The sequence below is a fragment of the Emys orbicularis genome, chromosome 3 (genome assembly GCF_028017835.1).
Source record: "Emys orbicularis isolate rEmyOrb1 chromosome 3, rEmyOrb1.hap1, whole genome shotgun sequence".
NCBI classification, from domain to species: Eukaryota; Metazoa; Chordata; order Testudines; family Emydidae; genus Emys; species Emys orbicularis.
Window position 1 is genome coordinate 98,719,388 of NC_088685.1, and position 20,798 is coordinate 98,740,185.

General features: G+C 44.5%; 1 protein-coding gene across 1 annotated transcript in view; it reads left to right on the top strand.

The window, feature by feature from the left end:
* The first annotated feature begins 477 nt into the window (after window positions 1-477).
* The window catches only part of NCOA7 (nuclear receptor coactivator 7), a 113,368-nt gene continuing 93,047 nt past the window's right edge, over window positions 478-20,798 (top strand). Inside the window, exons 1-2 of the mRNA XM_065400740.1 lie at window positions 478-825; window positions 10,025-10,154. Of these exons, the coding sequence (XP_065256812.1) occupies window positions 10,105-10,154 (50 nt within the window). The 5' untranslated portion in view covers window positions 478-825; window positions 10,025-10,104. The remainder of the gene's footprint in view (window positions 826-10,024; window positions 10,155-20,798) is intronic.

Consider the following 20,798-nt stretch of genomic DNA (forward strand, 5'->3'; position numbering starts at 1 on the left):
CTAAGTGGCCTGTAAAGTCGACTTCTGTACTCCACCTCTGCGAGAGGCGTAGCGCTTGATTCGACATCCACGAGTCGACATGGGATAGTGTAGACACTGCATTGTGTAATTCGAATGAATTGGCCTCCAGGAGGTGTCCCACAGTGCTCCCCGTGACTGCTCTGGAGATACTTTCAACTCCACTGCACGTCAGCCAGGTACACAGGAAACAGCTGCTCCCCTGTTAAAGCCCTGGGAACTTTTGAGTTTTCATTTCCTGTTTGATCTGCATGTAGAGCTCACCAGCACAGTTGATCTTGGAGACTCAAGGCCGCAAATGCGCTCCAGCATGGAGTACACAGGAGGTGGTGGATCTTATTGTTGTGTGGGGAGAAGAGTCTGTGCCGACAGAGCTCCGATCCAGCAGATGAAACGCTGACATTTATGCCAAGATTGTACGGGGCATGATGGGGGAGAAGGGCTACACCAGGGACATGCAGCAGTGCCGCGTGAAAATAAAGGAGCTTTGGCAAGCATACCAGAAGACAAGGGAGATGAACAGTTGTTCTGGTTCTGCCCCACAATCATGCCGCTTTTATGAGGAGCTGCATGCGATTCTTAGCGGTGATCCCACCACTACTCCAAAATTCTCCGTGAATACCTCCCAGGAGCCCCATGTGGCCTTGAGCAACAATGAGGAGGATTTTGTTGAGGAGGAGGAGAATGCGCGGCAGGAAAGCAGAGGATCCATTCTCCCCGACAGCCAAGAACTGTTTTTAATCCTGGAGCCCATCCCTACACAGGACCAGTTGGCAACGGAGCGTGATGCCTGGGAAGGCACCTCTGGTGAGTATACATTTCCAATCAAACCATAGGGGTTACTGGCTATCATTTTTTATGTTTAATCTGAACAAAAAAGTAGGTGTAGAAGGTATTGGTGGCCAGTCCAGCTATGCAGAGGGTGCTCTCCAAAAAAGACTGTTTATGTGCACAGGGATGGCCCAGGAATCCTCCATGGAGATCTCTAGGAAGCTTTCATGGAGGTACTCTGCAATCTTTTGCAGAAGGTTTCTGGAAAGGGCTGTCTTATTTCGTCCTGGTAGGACACTTTCCCGCGCCACTCCAGTATTAACTCTGCAGCACACAGCATTGCAGCATAAGGACCAGGTCTGTACCCAGACGCTTGCAGAATCTGCTCCTTTGCTGCCTCTGTTACCCTCAGGAGAGTGATATTAGGGTCACCTGGGAAACAGGGTAAGTTTTCAATGCTAGCCCTTAAACTGCAAACAATTCAACAAGTAATCTGCCCCCTGTTTGGTGAAATCTGGATCACACAACCACGCTTTCCCAAACATGCCATGGTTATGATTGGAAGGGATCACCATGTACTGCAAGCAGCATTATAAAAAAAACAAAATAAAACGGGGGTGGCGGGGTGGCAGCTTCCTGTTTGTCTCCCCCCTCCCCCGATACTGCTTTTGTAAAAAACAAACTATTTGGGGGGCTTTACACTGGTGCCTGTCCTCAAGCACCATCCAGGTTGCTAGGGGAAAGGGGGCTTTTCTCAAGTTCCAACCTGTGATCCCAAGGATGTCTTCACAAAAGCAGCAGCACAAGGCCTCTCGCCCATGCCTCATGGCCTTACTCATCATGGCTGGAGCAGCAGACCGACCCTTGCAATAGCCAGTGATTGTGATTACGTTGTGGCTTGCAGTGAAGTGTATTGAGGGGTGTTCTATTATAAAAAAAAATTAACCTTGCACCAGAAACAATGTATGCACTGTCAATGCTACCCTTGTGCTTTGCATTCCTTGCAGCTGAAACCTTGTCTGTTGGAGCATCCTCCACACCGGGACAGAGACTCTCCCAGATTAGAAGGTGGAAAAAGAAGACTCGGTAGAACATGTTCAATGAGTTAATGCGCGCTTCCGAGAGTGATAAGATAGGGTTACCATATTTTGAGCCTCCAAAAGGAGGATACTCCACTGGGCCCCGCCCCCGCCCATGCCCCCCCCCCCCCAACTCCGCCCCCTCCCCTGCTTCCCGCGAACATTTGATTCGCGGGAAGCCTGAAGCAGGTAAGGGGGGTGTGGGGGGAGGAGGCGCGGCCCAGTCTGGCCCCCCCGGCGTCTCCAGCCTGGGTCGGCTCGGGCTCTGGGGTGCCGGCCCCGGGCCAGCCCCCGGCCGAGCACCCCCGGCCCGCCCAGCACTGCCGGTCCCCGGCCCGGCCCCCGGCTCAGCACCCCCCGGCCCCCGGCTCGGCACCGCACCGCCGGCCCGGTCCCCGGCCTGGCCCCCAGCTCGGCACCGCCGGCCCGGTCCCCGGCTCGGCACCGCCGGGCCCCGGCCCAGCACCGCCGGCCCCGCATGTCCCGATTTTCCCGGACATGTCCGGCTTTTGGGGATTTCCCCCTGGACGGGGATTTGGAGCCCAAAAAGCCGGACATGTCCGGGAAAATCCGGACGTATGGTAACCCTAGATAAGATGGAGCTCAGAGCATGGAGGATTACACTGTCCAAGGACATGGACAGGGAGGACAGGAGAGCATGTAGGGAACAGGAGCATGCCACACAGGAAGGGATGCTGCGGATTATGAAGGCGTGTTGACATATTGAGTGTCTGGCTGAGGTTCAAGGAAGGCAGCTGGATGCTAGAGTCCCTCTGCAGCCTATGCTGAACCTGCTGCCATAATCACCCAGTTCTACATCCTCCTCCCACAATGTCCTATGAGGCAGGGGAGGGGGGCAAAAGTTTGATATCCCTTGCACTCAACACCAGGGGAGGGTCCTTGTACCCGAAGGCGCCCATTCCTACACCTTTGATTGTTATTGCAGTTCACTTATAAGCAAACTTTCCTTGTTCCCTCCTCCCCCCCCCCCCCCCCAGTGTTATCAGCCCTTTGCCCCAGGTTATGTTACTTTTCTTTGCTGTCTCTGTGTGTTTGTATGCATAATAAAACGTAATGGATTGAGGAGAAAATATTCTTTATTCATTCAACACATGGTGGTTGGTGGGGGTGAAGTTTACAGGGGAGAAAATGCAATGGAGGGGACAGTTTGGTAAGGAACAACACAGATAAGGGTCACATTATTCTGGCTTATTGCTGAAACTGGTTTTCAAAGCCTCACAGAGACGCGAGCCCCTTGATGTGCTCTTCTTATTGCCCTGATGTCTGGCTGCTCAAAATTGGCGGCCAGGTGATCTGCCTCAACCCCCCATAGGGTGACCAGACAGCAAATGTGAAAAATCGGGACAGGGGATGGGGGGGGGTAAAAGGAGCCTATATAAGAAAAAGCCCCAAAAATCGGGACTGTCCCTATAAAATCTGGTCACCCTAACCCCCCACCCCAGCAGAAACTTTTCTCCCTTTGTTTCACAGAGATAATGGAGCACACAGCAGGGAGCAATAGCAATGGGGATATTGCTTTCACTGTGGTCTAACCTAGTAAGCAAACAACACTAGCAATTTTTTAAACATCCAAAGGCACATTCCACCACCATTCTGCACTTAGTCAGCCTATGGTTGAACCAGTCCTTACTGCTGTCCAGGCTGCCTGTGTACGGCTTCATGAGCCGTGGGAGCAAGGGATAGAGGCTGGGTCTCCCAGGATCACGAGTGGCATTTCAACATCATCAATGGTTATTTTGCGGTCTGGAAAGAAAGTTCCTGCTTGCATCTTTTTGAACAGACCTGTGTTCCTAAAGATGTGTGCGTCATGCACCTTTCCCAACCATCCCACGTTGATGTTGGTGAAATGGCTCCTGTGATCCACCAGCACTTGCAACACCATTGAGAAGTACCCCTTTTGGTTTATGTACTCTTTGACAAGGTGGTCTGGTGACAAGCTAGGGATATGCGTTCCGTCTATCGCCCCGCTGCAGTTAGGGAATCCCGTTGCAGCAAAACCATCCACTATGTCCTGCACGTTGCCCAGAGTCACTACCATTCTTAGCAGTAGTCTGTTGATGGCCCTGAAAACTTGGATCACAATAGATCCCACAGTAGATTTACCCACTCCGAATCGATGCCCCACTGACCGGTAGCAGTCTGGCATTGCAAGCTTCCACAGAGCTATCTCCGCTCGCTTCTCCACTGTCAGAGCAGCTCTCATTTTAGTATTGCTGTGCTTCAGGGCTGGGGAAAGCTCTTCACACAGTTCCTGGAAAGTGGCCTTATGCATTCAAAAGTTCTGCAGCCACTCTTTGTCATCCCATAGCTGCATAACGATGCGGTCCCACCAGTCAGTGCTTGTTTCCCAGGCCCAGAAACAGCACTCAACTGTGTCAAGATGATGCATGACTGTCACCAGCAACTGCGAATTGCTCCGCTCTATGTCTTCCAGCAGGGCTGCTTGTGTGGCATCACATTGTGCCATGCAGTGGCTCCTGTATCGGCTGTGTAAATACTGCAGGATAAGGTGCGAGGTGTTTGTAATGCTCAAAACAACAGTGTACAGCTGAGCAGGTCCATGCTTATTGTTCTATGGCATCCGTGTGGGTAACCCAGGTTTATGAAAAAAGGTGCAAAAAAGGCTTGGATTGTTTGCCATTGATTTCAGGGAGGGAGATAGGTAAGTGCATCATGGGAGGCTAACGCCATGTTCCCATAACCACCTGTGCCAATGTTCTGGTCCCATAAGGCATTGCAAGCCCAACCCAAAATTCCACTCTGCTACGTGCAGTGTGGGATAGCTACCCACAGTGCAGTGCTCCGTGTGTCAATGAAAGCCCTGCTCGTGAGGATGCACTCCATCGACACAATGAGCATAGTGTGGACACGCAAGATCGACTTGCTTAAATCGGAGGCTTGATGTCGACTTACATAAAGTCAAACTTAACTTTGTAGTGTAGATGTGGCCTTAGATTTTCACAGTTTCTCTGTGGGATGTGTCTATGTGTGGTGACATTTTTCATGTGTGTGATTCTTAAACTTGTTGCACAAAGTGACAAGCACCAGATAAAGCACCAGATAAACTGAATGTCATATCAAAATACCAGAATCTGTTTCATGCTCATCTGTGAACTAATATTGTTGAATATACCATCAGCAATGTGCACAGCTCAGGAAAATAGTACTTGATGCTTGAGAACTCTGCCGCAGAGCCAGTCAAAAAGTGATTATAGGTTGTTACCCTGGTGTGCACCAAACAGACTTATTTTAAAAAAAACAAATGACTTGGAACACAAATAACAAAATGTTCTTAATGTTTAATTAATTTGTTGTTTAAAATCAATCAGTTCATCTTGATAGATTGAGAGGTGAAAAGAAGGAAGAAAATAAGAGTCCCTAAGACTCAGTTAAAAGGGGTTAATGAAAAGGGGCTAGAGGACTATTTAGGTATTAATAAAATAAACCGAAAGCAAGAAGGCTAAACACATAACTAACCCAAATTTGTAGTATAGTTTTAAATATTTCATATTGGTATATATTTTATTTGGCTATGTTATTTAACACTGATTTAATTGTTCTCAACATGGAGTTTAGCAATAATTCATCTTGAGATCGAGTGTATGAGATCATTCAACCAGATCTTCCCTCTTTAGAAAAGTGTGTCCAAAAAACAAAACAAAACAAAGCAAAAAAACCCTGGCATCATCAGAGTCCTTAAATAGAAACTTTCTCCCATCTTTTGAAAAGTGCATTTTAGTAGGAAATAATACTGAACCTGAAATACCTATAAAGAGAAATTCAACTCTGTCATACTTGTGTTTTTGAGCCTGGGCCATGCTGGCAGCAGGGCCGCCGGGGGGGGGGGGGGCAAGTGGGGCAATTTGCCCCAGGCCCTGCAGGGGCCCCCACGAGAATATAGTATTCTATAGTATTGCAACTTTTTTGTATGGAAGGGGCCCCCGAAATTGCTTTGCCCCAGGCCCCCTGAATCCTCTGGGCGGCCCTGGCTGGCAGTATTTGAGAATATGAGTATCTTTCTCCCTAATAAAAATATTATCTTTGGACCTCCATAGAAGCTTCATAATCCAATCCTTATCTGTAGTACAGAAAAGGTTACTACAAGAGGTGGATTTTTAAATATCTGTCCTAACCTAAATTAATCTAATCTCTTTTCTGACAGTATTGAAGGGACACTATCTGTTAGAGTGAAAAATATGGGGTTTCTTTATTTAATAAAAGTTATAAAAATTTATTAAAGAATTTTCAGATGTTTTTAAATTTCAAGTAAAAATGTGTATTATTTAGCACTAAACATTCCCCTGTAGTGTTTGTTAATCAAATCATTGCAGCATTGAACTAGTGCATGAGAACCAGAAACTGAAGCTTTTCTTTCCCAACTATTATTTTTGGTAGTAATTACTGTAGAGTGTTATGTGGTCATGATGGGAGATGGTCCATGAGACAATATCGCTATTGTAATGTGATCCGTGCTATGAAAAAGTTTCAGAACCTCTCACCTAGTTTGTTTTCCTTGTTCAAGTGAAGCGCAAAAACTCCAAACATAAATGGTGAAAACTAAATTGGATTTTTAAAAAATGTGCATTTTTAATATCTGTTTCTATAGTAACATTAAGACGGAATTTTTTGTTAAGTACAGATTTTAACCTTACAACATACCTTTAAGATGCATTAGTATTTTCTCTGGAATTACTCAAATTTCTTTCAGAGAAAGTGAGCTAAGATTTAAAACTAAACAAAACAATAGAAGAAGAACTTCTTAACAATGTTTGAGATGAGCTCATTATTTCCCTCTCAGTACAATAAGACAAAAAAGAACAGACACTTTACTTCTCTTTTAAGAATTCCTCAATTTTATCTGAATGCCCTCACTTCACTTCTACGTTATATATTATGTTCCCATTTTCAGGGTAGTCCATTTATCCTGAATAGAATACTGCACTTCTATTGTATTTAGTCTTGATTTTGAAGTTGCCTGAAGGGATACATTCTACTGCTTTTGTTTGTGTTGTATGGAGCTGAAATGGGAAGCAAACTGTAGCTCTTGACTTGCATTCTCATGCGTAGATTTGCTATGTGACACTCTGCACAGAATGTTTTTGTTTTTACTACCTGATGTGTGGTCAAAGTTAGAGAAGAAGAAGAGGCTCCTTCTGCACTTGAATTTCTTGAAATTTACTGGATAGATGGCACTTGAACTCCAAGTGCAGGCTTGACTCTAAATACAGCACAAGCAAAAAAAGTGACTGTTGTTGCCTTACATTTAAACATCTAAGTATTTAGAACTTGGTTCTGAAAGCTGTTCAGGGCCTCCCAAAGAGGCTGGATGTAAGCGTGCTCCTAATTTTTCAGGAGGCACTCAGCATCTTGCATAATTGGGCCCTAAGTATCTGGGACAGAATGGCATGTTATGGTGTTTTTCCTATGCTACTGTCACATAGATCCTAGTATCCTACTGAAGACTGCAACATTTTAGTTTGCAGAGCACTTGATTGGGATTTTTCATCATTTTTTAAAACGGTAAATCTGTCTAATTTATCTAATTCAATTTAGGGTTTATAATGATTGCTGTTAGCAGACTCCAATGATGACCACTAAATAAGATAACTGTATAGAAAGAAGATTTTAATTTGGAATATGTTCAGTTAACCACAAAGAATTTGTAAGAATAGAAAGTGCATTTTGATGCTGTATATGTTGAGGAACATGGGCTGATGATGTTCAGGGCTCATTATATGGGGATGGGGAAATTATTCCAAATGTTTTGATAGAATATAATATTACACACTACCAAATATCTTCTTCTTTGGTATTACATTTACTTTGATAGATGCCTGCTAGTTTGAGGAGTGTGATTTTAATGCAGAAACAAAACTGGTGGGAACAGATTATGCTAAGGGGTAAATTTTCTGTTGCTTACATGGGAAATCATTTGTATGTCTCCCATTACTAAGGGGGGTGATAGATTCTCCATCTTTTGATAGAAGATGTGCTTTAGCTAAGCCCAAGTTATTGGGCTCAATGCAGGAGTAACTGGATGATATTCTATGGCCTGTATTATAGAGGAAATCAGACTACTTAGATGATCTAATGGTCCCTTCTGGCCTTAAAATCTAATCTAGTGTGCAGGAAAGTTACTCCCAATTAAATTACTACTTCCATCTGTGTATGTGTGTGTGAGAAAATGAGCATGTGTCCATCAGAATAGCCTCTTGGAAAAAGTTGCTCCAGAGACGCTTTGGATGGGATTTTCAAAAGCGCATGGCATTGGCCTGTCATTGACTTCAGTGGGAGCAGCGTTAGACCAGTGCTGAGTAGCAGTGTAGGCCTCCCCCATATCTAATAGCTTAGTGATTAGGACACTCAGTTTGGATGTGGGACACCCAGGTTCACGTTCCAAGTCTGGAGCAGGGATTTAAATCCAGGTCTCCCATGTCACAGGGGAATGCCCTAACCACCAAGCTATTTGTTGACTAGCCTGGGATAGGTGTCTCTGAACCTCTTTTGTAGAAGTGGTTTCATTTTGTGTAAATAAATAAATATTCATTGAGAATTACTCTCTAGCCTGGCAGTTAGGGGGAGGGGAGGACACCTGTGTTCAAGTCCCTGCTCCAATTAATATTTTGCCCAGCTGTAGTGCAGAGCCCATTTGAAAATCCTACCCTCTGGCTTAAAAGTGCCTTGGTCCTGCATTGTGTAAAGAAGCTGTGATTCCAATGCATAATGCCATAAACAGATATCTAGCCAAAACTGATATGTTAATCTGCAATAGTTTAAAACTTTGGATGTTATCTTGACCTTCTTTAGGTATATTTTTCATTTCTCATACAGCCCAGAAAAGTCACTGGTTCCTTGTTCAAGGTGGTTACAATTCATCTGCAAGCACCGTACAGGTTGAACCTCTCTAATCCGTCACTCCCTGGTCTGGCAACATCCATGGTCCGGCATAGGCACCGACTCCGTGGGTGTTCCAGGGCTGGAACAACCATGGGGAAAAATCAGTGAGTGCAGAGCATCCACTGGTGCCAAACTCTCCACTCTGCCACCCTCCCCCCACGCCTCTTGCGCGCTGGTGACCCCAACTCCTCCTTCCTCCCAACGCTTCCGGAGTGCCATGAACAGCTGATTTGTGGCGTTCAAGCTCCGGGAGGGAGGGAGAGGACCTGGGGTCGGCAGCTAGGACCCCGGGCGAGGGGCTGGCGGCTGGGACCTGGGGCCGGCATTGGAGCCCCCAGGCATGGGGCCGGTGGCCGGGACCCCGGGTGGCAACAGGGCCCCGGGGGGGGGGGGGGATACGCTGGGTGCAAAGCCTGGGGGTGGTGCAGCACCTCCCATACCCCTACTTCCCACGCCTATGGAGACCCAATGGAACTCTGCATTGACTTCCCGTGGTTCAGCAAATTCTTTAGTTCAGCTCCGGTCAGGTCCCAAGGATGCCGGACTAGAGAGGTTCAACCTGTACCATCGTTATTTGTGATTTTCCATATTGGTTTAATGAGGAATGAAAAACAATACCTGTGCTGTTACAGAGAAAACAGATTGCTTTTTACTATTTCAAGTTGAATTGTCAGTGGGCCCCCTACTCAAACTTTCCGGTTTGTTGCTTTTGTCAGCATTTTTCAGTAAATGCAATTTAAATTATTATTTCAGGTTTTGCTTCTCGTATTATAGGATTTCTAGGCAGTTTGGGATCATTATGGTCATAACTGGGAAACAAAAGAAGGGTGGGCTTTTTTGGTATATACAACCAATTTACAAATCTGTAAAGGATAAAATATTTACAAGCTGTTAAGATATTGTTACAGCGCTTTGAATTAATCCCCTGTAGTATGCCATTGTAAATGCTGTCACTGATTTTCATATCAAACTCTCTTCAGATTCCCTCTGATTCTCCCTCAGAAAAAAAAGAACAAAAACAAACAAATCTCAGGCATGATTTTTCTGCAGTGACTTGCCCAACCATATTCATAGTCTTGTGGTTTTGGTACAATAGGTCCGTATCATGTGACATGTTTTCACTGGTTAAAGTTTACTGCCATTTGTCAGGTATGTTATCTCCGCACTGTAAATTGCTGCAGAAGTTATTGACATTTTGATTTATGAACTTCCTTTTTGCTTTTAAATGATAAATACAGGGAACTATACATGGGTATGAGGCACTGTGAAAAAGAGAAACACACCCCAAACGCTCACCTGGCACTTTTCATTGTATACCATGGAGACTAAGGAGGAGAAGAAGGAGCGGAGACAAGGCTATTTTGCCCGGTAAGTGTGCATTATTATTTCAGTGCTGATAAAAATGTACCTGTGGACTTTGCCATCGGTAATAGGCTTGTTTTTCATATTTTAAAATGATAATCTAGTGAATTATGAATCCACAAGTGCCTCAGTGGGAGCTGGATTTCTATCTGCTTTCCCCCCCTTGAGTTTGAGTAATGATTTGTTGTCCTTTTCCTGCTGTTTCTCGGTAATGGAGGCCGTGCTGCAATACCAGTTATAAATGTTACTTACAGTACAGAGCTGTTACTGAATTTAGTTGCAATATGCTCTGAATCTCATATCAGCAACTTGCCTGGCTCCTGTTCAGCAACTTGCCTGGCTCCTGTTTAAGGTGAACTGGATAAAGCTGCAGTGACTGTAAATCTGCAACACAACAGAAGTTTGTTAACTTCAGATTCCTAAAGAGAGAACGATTCAGCAGTACAGTCTCATAGTGGGAAGGTGGGTAAATTATGGGAGACCATCACCCTAATAATTTGAAAGATAAGATGATGTTCTATGCCAGGGGTCGGCAACCTTTCAGAAGTGGTGTGCCGGGTCTTCATTTTATTCACTCTAATTTAAGGTTTCGCGTGCCAGTAATACATTTTAACGTTTTTAGAAGGTCTCTTTCTATAAGTCTATAATATATAACTAAACTATTGTTGTATGTAAAGTAACTAAAGTTTCAAAATGTTTAAGAAGCTTCATTTAAAATTAAATTAAAATGCAGAGCCCCCCGGACCGGTAGCCAGGACCCAGGCAGTGTGAGTGCCACTGAAAATCAGCTCGCGTGCCGCCTTCGGCACCTGTGCCATAGGTTGCCTACCCCTGTTCTATGCTAATACTTATAAACTACTCTAGTAGTTAGATTATATTACTATTTATAAAGACAGCATTATATTTTTGCCAACTATTTTTATTATCTGGGAGCCATGGCATGTGATTTTTAAGGATAAAAATGAGTTGCTGGGAAATTAATTCTTTGTTAATATAATAAATATAATATAATATAATATTTTATAAATAGTCATCCATGATGAGCTGTATGGGAGGAAAAAGTGCCAAAGCTCAGTTAGTCTGTTTGAAAAATATGAGAGTAAAATTCTTCACTCTGCTTTCAAACAGAGATATAAAAATAGCTGCTGTAACATTACTGGGAAGGAAAATCCACCACAAAGGTGCTTTAACACCTTCCCTCTCCAGTCTGTACTTAATTATTGTTAGGCTTGGAAGGATTAGATTGTTATCGGTAAATGTCTGTTTCACTGTACAGAAACTGATGAAAAAATATTTCTGTCAATAATAATCAAAATTTACAGATAGGCATAGTAAGAAAAATGCTAATAAGAAAACTCTTATTAGAGTTTGATTTAGGGATATTTACCTTGTATATTTTGACATTGGCTGTTGACAGTTTGTGTTTTAATGTCTATAAAGTTTTACCTTTTTGAATCTCAGCATCTACTGACATTAAATAATTATTGTCTGACCTCTCCTGATAATTTCCCTCAACTCTGAAAATTTAAATGAATAAAAATCAGGAACAAATGCTTAAACACATAATTCTGCGCAACTTTAAATCGATAAAAATAAAAAAATACTTACAAAGAAACATTGACATTATCTGTTGAAATTATAAAAAAATCAAAATCAAATTCTTCCAAGTCTAATTGTTGTTAACCAGCTGCACCAAAAACTGTGCTAGGTGTTTTGTGGACTTGTAATAAAGTATGTCCCCTTCCTAATAACAGGAGTGGGAAAAAGGGTGCAATAATGTTTGGTTGTTGTTTAGCCAAAACGTAAGGTGAATGTGAGATGGAATGTAGACGTAATAGTAGTGTGGAAGTTCATAGTAGTGATAATTTGAGAGCTTTAGCTTTGAAAAGTTTCTAAGTGGTGACTATGGCAGTAGTTCTCTTCTCCCTCTCCCAAAGTCTAGAACTACTCTCAGGACCCCTTAAATTAATGAAGGGTTCCACGTACCACAACCCTCTTTGTTTGCAAGAGGCAGTGATTATTAGGGTACTAGTTACACTAGCTTCTAGTCTCCCAAATCCTGGTTGATGCATGGGACAGCTGTGGAGGGAGTTACAAGTTCAATTCCTCTACTGAGAGGAAGGGTGACACTGAGGCCTTGGCTACACTTGAGAATTCACAGTGCTGCCGCGGCAGCGCTGTGAAACGCGAGTGTAGTCGTGCCGCCAGCGCTGCGAGAGCTCTCTCGCAGCGCTGCAAGTACTCCACCTCTCCGAGGGGGGGGGGTTCACACCCCTGAGCGCAGCAAGTTGCAGCGCTGTACAGCGCCAGTGTAGCCAAGGCCTGAGGAGTACTTGGAGAAGATTGACAAGAAATGGCAGTTGTAAGTTAGGCCTTCTCTACAGAAAGAAATAGCTTAAATTGATTGGGGACATGGTGTAAACTAATCTGAAATAAGCCACTCTTCAACCAAAATAAGAGAGTCCCCACAGGGGTTTTTAAACTAGGATAAGGATGAAAATGATTTGGGGTTCATTAGGCGTGGCAGGCGGCTCTGCGCACTGTCTCCACCCACAGGCGCCGCCCCCTTTGCTCCCATTGGCTGCGGCTCTCAGCCAATGGGAGTTGCGGAACTAGCACTCAAGACAGGGCGGGGTCAGCGCGCAGAGCTGCCTGCTGCACCTCCACCTAGGAGCAGCTGGGACAGGTAGTCGCTTGTGGGGAGCTGCCCGAGGTGAGTGACCCCTGGATCCAGCACGCCGCACACCCTCCCATGCCCCAAACCCCCTCCTGCACCCAAACTCCCTCCGAGAGCCCGCGCATCACATCCCCTCCCATGCCCCAACCCCCTGCTGGCCCCGCACCAACTGGACTATAAACTGGAATTTCAATGAAGATCAGAAATGCCGGTTTATAGAGCTTTCCGGTTGGTGAAGTGTCGGATAAAACAGCTTTTACTGTATTAGAAAACATGCCTTATAGTTAAGGCTACGATTTTGTCATGGAGGTTGCGGAAGTTATGGAATCCGTGAGTTCCAAAGACCTCCATGACTTCAGCCCTGGTGGCTGGGAGCTTCAGGGTTTCTCTGCCTCCCGCAGGGCAGGGAGCTATGAGATAGCCCTGCTGCCTGAGGCAGCTGGCCCTCAAACTCTGAGCCACCATGGGCAGTGAGGGTACCCCGCAGCTCCCAGCCACCGTGGGCAGGAGGTGTACCCCACAGCTCCTGGCCGCTGCGGGTGACAGGTACCTCGCAGGCAACAGGGGGATCCCCGCAGTCCCCGGCTGTGGTGGCGACAGCGGCAGGGTGATCCCCGCAGCTCCCTGCCACTGGGGAGGGAGGTGGACTCTGCAGCTCTCCGCCACCACGGGGGAACAGGAGGACCTGGAGCTCCAACCCTCTATGGGTGGTGGAGGCCCCGGAGCTCTCAGCCACCCCACAGCTGCCCAGCCCCTTCCCATTTTATCATGGATATTTTTAGTCAAAGTCAGGGACAGGTCATGGGCTTCTGTGAATTTTTCTTCATTGCCCGTGACCTGTCCATGACTTTGACTAAAATATCCATGATAAAATCTTAGCCTTACTTATAGTGATAGATTAAAGGAGCTCAATCTATTTAGTTTAACAAAGAAAAGGTTAAGGGGTGTGTGACGGGTTGGATCACAGAAACCCCCTTGGGAGCTGCCACCTTTTTATGTGGATTGGAGCATTCCAATATCCATTGTTCCCCAAGTGCTTCCTGATCGGGTACTTAACCTTGCGAATTCCTTCCTAAAGAAGCTGACCAAATGCCTCACAAAGCTTGCTTGATTTCTAAGTAAGTATACAGCCAATATTCTTAACCTCAAGTACAAAATGATATATGTGTACAAATAGGATGAATAGATATAGTAGACCTTAACTTTTACAGAGGTATGTTACATGGCACAGGCAACACAAAACATATTTCCAGTTGTGTCATATTCCCATAAAGCATTATGGGGTACAGCGTCACAGGGTGACTTGATCACAGTCTATACCTGCATGGGGAACAAAATATTTGATAAAGTGCTCATCAGTCTACCAGAGAAAGGTATAACACAATCCAATGGCTGGAAGTTGAAACTAGACAAATTCAGACTGGAAATAAGGTGAAACTTTTTAACAGTAAGGGTAATTAACCATTAGAAGAATTTACCAAGGGTCATGGTGGATTCTCTGTCACTGGTCATTTTAAAATCAAGTTCAGATGTTTTTCTAAAAGATCTGCTTAATTCAAAAGGAATTATTTTGGGGAAGTTCTATGGCCCGTGTTATCCAGATTAGATTATTACAGTGGTCCCTTCTGGCCTTGGAATCTATGAATCTGTAAGTAAAGAAGGAGTTGATTATTTAGCTAGTTTTGTTTTATAATCGTATCCGACAGTGTAATTAAAATATTTGAGAAATATTAAATCAGTGGTTAGATTTTCACATTCACCCTCTAGCATTAACACCTTTGCTTGGAAGAAGTCAGAAACTGACTGTATAGAATGCATCTACGCAGGTATATCAAGCTTGGGTATTTTTTATCATCTGTTTGTCCCCAGTCTTTTCTGTGTTTTCAGAAGGGCAAGTTTCCACATATTGTTAAGGCATAGTGACCCGGCGGTTTATCCTTGCAGTATGAATAGTCTCAAAGCCAACATATAGCAGAAGTTGGAATTTTATAAATAACTGTGGGGAAAATGTTGTCTTGTATCAGCTTACTTATATAATGAACATGTTTTAGCTCATCTTGCAGGGATGTAAATGTTAGCTCAATATCCTGCTATTCAGATTATAAACAGTATTATATTTTAGTCCCATTGTCATGACCAATGGCATGTATGCCAAAGAAGCTTCATTCTCAAAAAAATGACTAAAGAGATATAACTTGTTCAGATTTATGAATATTTATAACCCATATAATCTGCCCTATAACTGAAGATTTCTCTATGTAGTGGTGGATAAAGCTCTGGATGCTAAGGGCAGGTCTACACTTGACAGGCTTCTTCCGTCAGTGTAGGTACACCACCTCCCCAAGAGGCGGTAGCTATATGATTTAGCGCTGTCTAAACCAGGGGTTAGGTCGGTTTAACTGCATCACTCAGGGGTGTGGATTTTTCAAACCTCTGAGCAATGTAGTTATACTGACCTGATTTCCTAGTGTAGATCTGGCCTTAGAGATACCATAAAGGAACTTCTGGGACTTAGACCTTTGTGATATTATGGGGAACAGAAATGTCAATGATTGTAGCCGGTTTTCTGCCTGCTAGCGTGCCTTATATCAATACATCACTCCAGAGCTTTTGTATAACTATATAAAGTTTTATATAACTTTTTAGGGTGTTTTTTTAATGAAATCTACTTTTAATATTTTGATCCCTGGCACAATGGCTTTAGCTTTCAGACATTGAAGAATGTCTAGAACTGCACAAACAGCAGTATAAGAAATTCTTATATTTTTGTTAGGGGCTTTGCTAAACTGAGAAGATCCTCTAGTGTGGATAGGTGGTATCTGCAGTTCATTGCTCACATCATACTGCTGTTGCATTTATTAAGAATAGCTCTTATTGTATGTGTAAATCTGAGAAGTGTGACAGTTTGCAGTTATCTAATTTCTGCATAAAAAATCTGTTATGGAAGTGGGCATGGAATGCGAAGGTTTTAGGAGGTATTGAGGCAGCACTTAGCCTGGGAACTGTGTCCTTCTGATTTCTGAACTATAGGTGAGGTTTTACATTATCAGCATGTATTTCTGTGATATCCTTTGTGTAAGACAGGGTAAGAGTGCGTATAAGAACTAACTAAACACTAGTTGTGCAGTCAGTCACAGGACTACGTTCCCAACATACAGATTTTTTTTCAGGGCAGTCCAAGCAACAACAGTGATTTGTGCAGTCTTAGTGAGTTTATACTGATATCTGTGCCTTCACTGAGTAGGTACCTTATAGGAGTGCAGAACAAACATTGTTACTAGATGCGGGGATAGTGGGAGTATTTATTTGGGTCATTTGGGCCATTTTCTGGAAGAGAGGAGATTCTCAGTGCTGTATGTCTAGCAGGGCCAGCTCTAGGCACCAGCACTCCAAGCATGTGCTTGGGGCGGCACTTTCCAAAGGGCGGCACTCCGGCTCCTTTTTGTTTGTTTGTTTGGGGCGCAAAAAGCTGGGAGCCGGCCCTGAGCGGAGGTGAGCTGCGGCGGTGGGGGAGGGCCGCAGGAAGTAACCATGGCGGGGGGCAGAGGAACCGTCCCCCACCGAACGCCGCAGCTCACCTCCGCTCCGCCTGCTCCCCTGAGTGGTGGCCTGGGAGGGAGGGGGGAGAAGCGGAGTGGCGGCGGCGCTCTCAGGGGAGCAGGCGGAGCGGAGGTGAGCTGTGGCGGTGGGGGGCGCGGGGAGGGCCGCAGGAAGTAACCCTGGGGGGGGCAGAGGAACTGCTCCCCCCCCCCCAGCTCACCTCCGCCTCCTCCCCCGAGCACTCCGCTTTTCCCCGGGTAGGAGGGGAAATGCGGCGCACCCAGGGGAGGAGGCGGGACCGGGGATTTGGGGAAGGGGTTGGAATGGGGCGGGGAAGGGGCGGAGTTGGGGTGGGGCCGGGGGGGGGGGGCACGGGAAATTTTTTTTGCTTGGGGCGGCAAAAAACTTGGAGCCTGCCCTGATATCTAGTCACCATGCACAGTGAGAAGGGAGTGAAGGAAGAGAGACCAGGGAATAGTCCAAGTTTAGTGTAAAGAAATTTTAGCAAAGGGAAGAAGGGAGAAAGTTAGAATGAAGAGTATTTTGAATTCTGTTGGGGCACCATTATAAACATATAGAGTAAAAAGTGTTTGATTACTTAATTTCAAAACATACTGTGGTACATTAGAGATTTCATAGCTGATTTTCACGAATTGTTTATCCTGAAAGATATGTGCAATACTAACTTGTTATGCAATAAGCATACAATGACCTTCTATTTGCCTTTGTAAGGGGGACCTTTGGTGACTTTTATCTGTCTTTAAAAAGAAAGCATTAGAAAAAACTGAACTTATCCCTCCTTTAGTGTGTAAACAGTGTACATAATGCAGCTTTGATGCAGAAGTCTGTACAGTTCTGATAAGAGTTGGTGGTATAGTAGTCATAATATATTATGTCTTCATGTTCCTCCACCATAGGAAGGGTCTTGGAGCTCTCCCTGGAGATTTTTAAGGTTATGTAATTATTGCACAATTTAACTGATCCCGTCATTGGGGTAGTTAAATAGCATTACATCTTAATGGCCCTCAAAACATAAGGGAGGGCAGCAGAAAACAATAGGGCAAGACTTGTTTGATTCCTCAGTTTTAGGCTCTTTCTGTACTTTGCAGAATCAAAGATTTTAATTTTAAAATATTGCAGTTTTATTTTTTCAGTTTTGAAAATAGCCTTCCCAGTGTACTATTGTCCTGTTAACTTCACCTTACAGAAAACTAGGTGCAGCCAAATTGCAGTAGGGAACCCCACAAACAATTCTGTTGACCTCCATGAAATTTAAATTCAAGATGAAGCTGTTTAAATCCTAGCATTGAGAAATGGCAATTTAATAAACAAACATTTAGTAGTACAGAGTTGTGGTAGGGTTGTGGGGTGTTTTTGGCTTGTTTCTTTTGTTTTTTGTTGTTAGCCTCTCATTCAATCAAATATTTTGGGAAGCCACAATTTACCTAACAATATTTGCAGTGGAATACAAGCTTTGGTAGTGCTATGATGGCAACCTAATAAGAAGAGGCATGAAGACTGAATTGTAAACCAAGCCAAATCCCCAAATCACGTATATCCTTTACTGCTCTTTGTGATATATAAAATCAACATACAGTTCTACATTTGTTTGATTTTTCTTCACACGTTAGAATGATCAGGTCCTGACTTCCCTTTTTATTTCCCTGGAGGACTTTGCAAACTTTAGGAGGACTGTGAATGTGACATTGCAGAACCCTAAAACTTGAGCTGCAGCTCCCCCTGGCATTCAATTGAAAGGGGATGGGGGTGGGTGGTGGGGGTAGAATGTTGACCTTAAACAAACTTTCCTGTACTCCCATAGTAAATTAAATTAACTCAAGATCTTTATCTCCCCTCAGCTGGGGACTTGAATCACTGCAGCTCAGGCTATGGCTACACTGGCGCTTTACAGCGCTGCAACTTTCTCGCTCAGGGGTGTGAACAAACACCCCCCTGAGCGCAGCAAGTTACAGCGCTGTAAAGCGCCAGTGTAAACAGTGCCCCAGCGCTGGGAGCCGCACTCCCAGCGCTGTAAGCTAATCCCCTCGTGGAGGTGGAGTACCTACAGTGCTGGGAGAGCTCTCTCCCTGCGCTGGCGCGCGACCACACTCACACTTCAAAACGCTGCCGCAGGAGCACTCCCGCAGCAGCGTTTTGGAGTTTCGAGTGTAGCCACAGCCTCAGGCTTCAGCCTCTGGTCGTTCCCAGTCTGCTAGAGAATGCCAAAAGGATATGGGGAAAAAGAGGGAAATCCATACCTGATATTTTTTTTAATCTAATAAAACAAGCAGATAGAAAGATCTCTTATTTTGGAATAAAATCTTTAAGGCCATTTTCGCACATGATAATGGTAGGGTGACCAGATAGCAACTGTGAAAAAACGGGACAAGGGGTGAGAAGTAATAGGCGCCTATATAAGAAAAAGTCCCAAAAAACGGGACTGTTCCCGACAAGCAGGGCAATATGCCTGTAGATCTCACCCAACAGAGATTGCATCAAACTGGTCTGCAACAGTAAATTATGTGCATGCAAGAATAACCTGTTTCGGCAGGAAACTGAAATACTTCCTGTGGAAATGTATATCTGTACCAAAAATATTATCCCTTGCCAGTAAATTTGCTGTCCTAAAAATTTCACACACCCTTCACTAGGGATTGCCATTGGTCCATCTAGTGTGGTATCCTGTTTCTGACAGTGGCCCATGCCAGATGTTTCAGTGTAAGGCTTAAAACTCCTGTAATGAACAATTATGCAATAGCATGCCCAGGGAGGAAGGTTTTTTTTTTCCTTAGCCCCCCAGCCACTAATTAGTGGTTGGCTAACGTCTTAAAATTTGACTTTTATACTTGTGTAATTATGAATGATTAAAATAATAATAATAAAGACCCTATGTTAGGAAAGTGCTTAAGCATGTGCTTACATTTAAGCATGTGATTAAATCCCATTGACTCAATAGGATTTAGGAATGTGCTGTAGGAGCATGAAGCTGCACTATTGAAGTCAGTGAGAGTTTTGCCGTTGAATTGGATAGGAGAGAATCACCCGAAGGGCTTGTCTACACAAACATTTAGTTCATGGCAAGCTGGGGGATAAGTCTACACTAGTCCACACTAGTCTGCTGCTGACCACTTAATACTTGTGTGGGCTCTGCTGCTGCACAACAACAGTTCCCTGGTATGCTTTAATCTACTCCTGTTGTAAAGCAGGAGACATTAAAGTGCACTAGGGAACTTTTAGTATGTGGCAGCAGCGTCCACACTGACACTTAGTGCATGGCAGGCTAGTGTGGGATAGAATTACACCCCAGAAAGCCTTAAATTAACATTAGCCTTCTGGGTGTCCCAGTGTGTCTTGTGTTTGTCTATTTAGATTGTAAGCACAGAGATTGTCTCTTTCCAAAGGGAAAATGGGACACCCCACGGGCCAGCCTGAGGCCTCCCATTACCCCCACCCCCACCCGCTGTGCGGCTGGCCAGAGCCCTCCCTGCCTCCTGCCTCTGTGGGGCCAGCCTGAGGTGCCCCTTCCCCTGCAGGTTTGGTCCAAGCCCCCCGAGTGTGGGGCCGTCCCGAGGCCCCCCTGTTGCCCACCCACCCACAGGGCAGGCCCGAGCAAGTCGCTCTCCCAAGCCATCTCTCCCGCGTGGGGCTGGTGTTGCTGCTTGGCCCCCCGCCCCACACGTTTTCCGCACCCCACTAGGGGTCGCACCCCACTGCAAACGGGACAAATGCCCAGTTTTGTCAGAAAAGTAGGGACAGCCGGGACAGGGCTTAAAAACGGGACTTATGGTTACCCTACTTATAAAGAACCAAGCTCACTTGACACCTTAACAATACCTAAATTTTTGCCTTCTTATCCATTCTGGTAGTTGGGTGGGTTTTCTTCTTTAGGCTGAAATTTGGAGCACACCCAGTCACTGTCCAAAGGAAAACATTTTTTTAAAATAAGATTAAAAAAAAAAATACAAGGCTTTTTAGTGCAACTTGCTTGTAACAGGTATTTGCATAAAATGGCTTTAATTACTTAACTCATATGTTATGATATTAAATCACAACACTTCTGACGAATTTTGAAAATTTCTCAGATTTTGTGTGTGTCCAATATGGTTACTAAAAGTAGAAGTTTTTCATTCTTTCTAAACAAGATATGGGTTGCTTATCACATCTCAACTTGTTTCAGAATGAGCAACATTTTTGTTACCACGGAAAGCTTTCATAGTATTAATGCTGCCAAAGGCACAGCTAGACAACCCTAATAAGATTTCTAAAAAATGCAGAATATGGTTCTGATCCTGCAAATGGTTATGGGTGTGAGTAATTTATGCAGGGAAGAAAAGCAGAATATATTATGTACTAGTGCAGAACACTGCTACTGCTATGCCCCTATTTTCTTCCAGCTTTTTTGAGATGGTCAAAAAATATAATTGTCGCATATT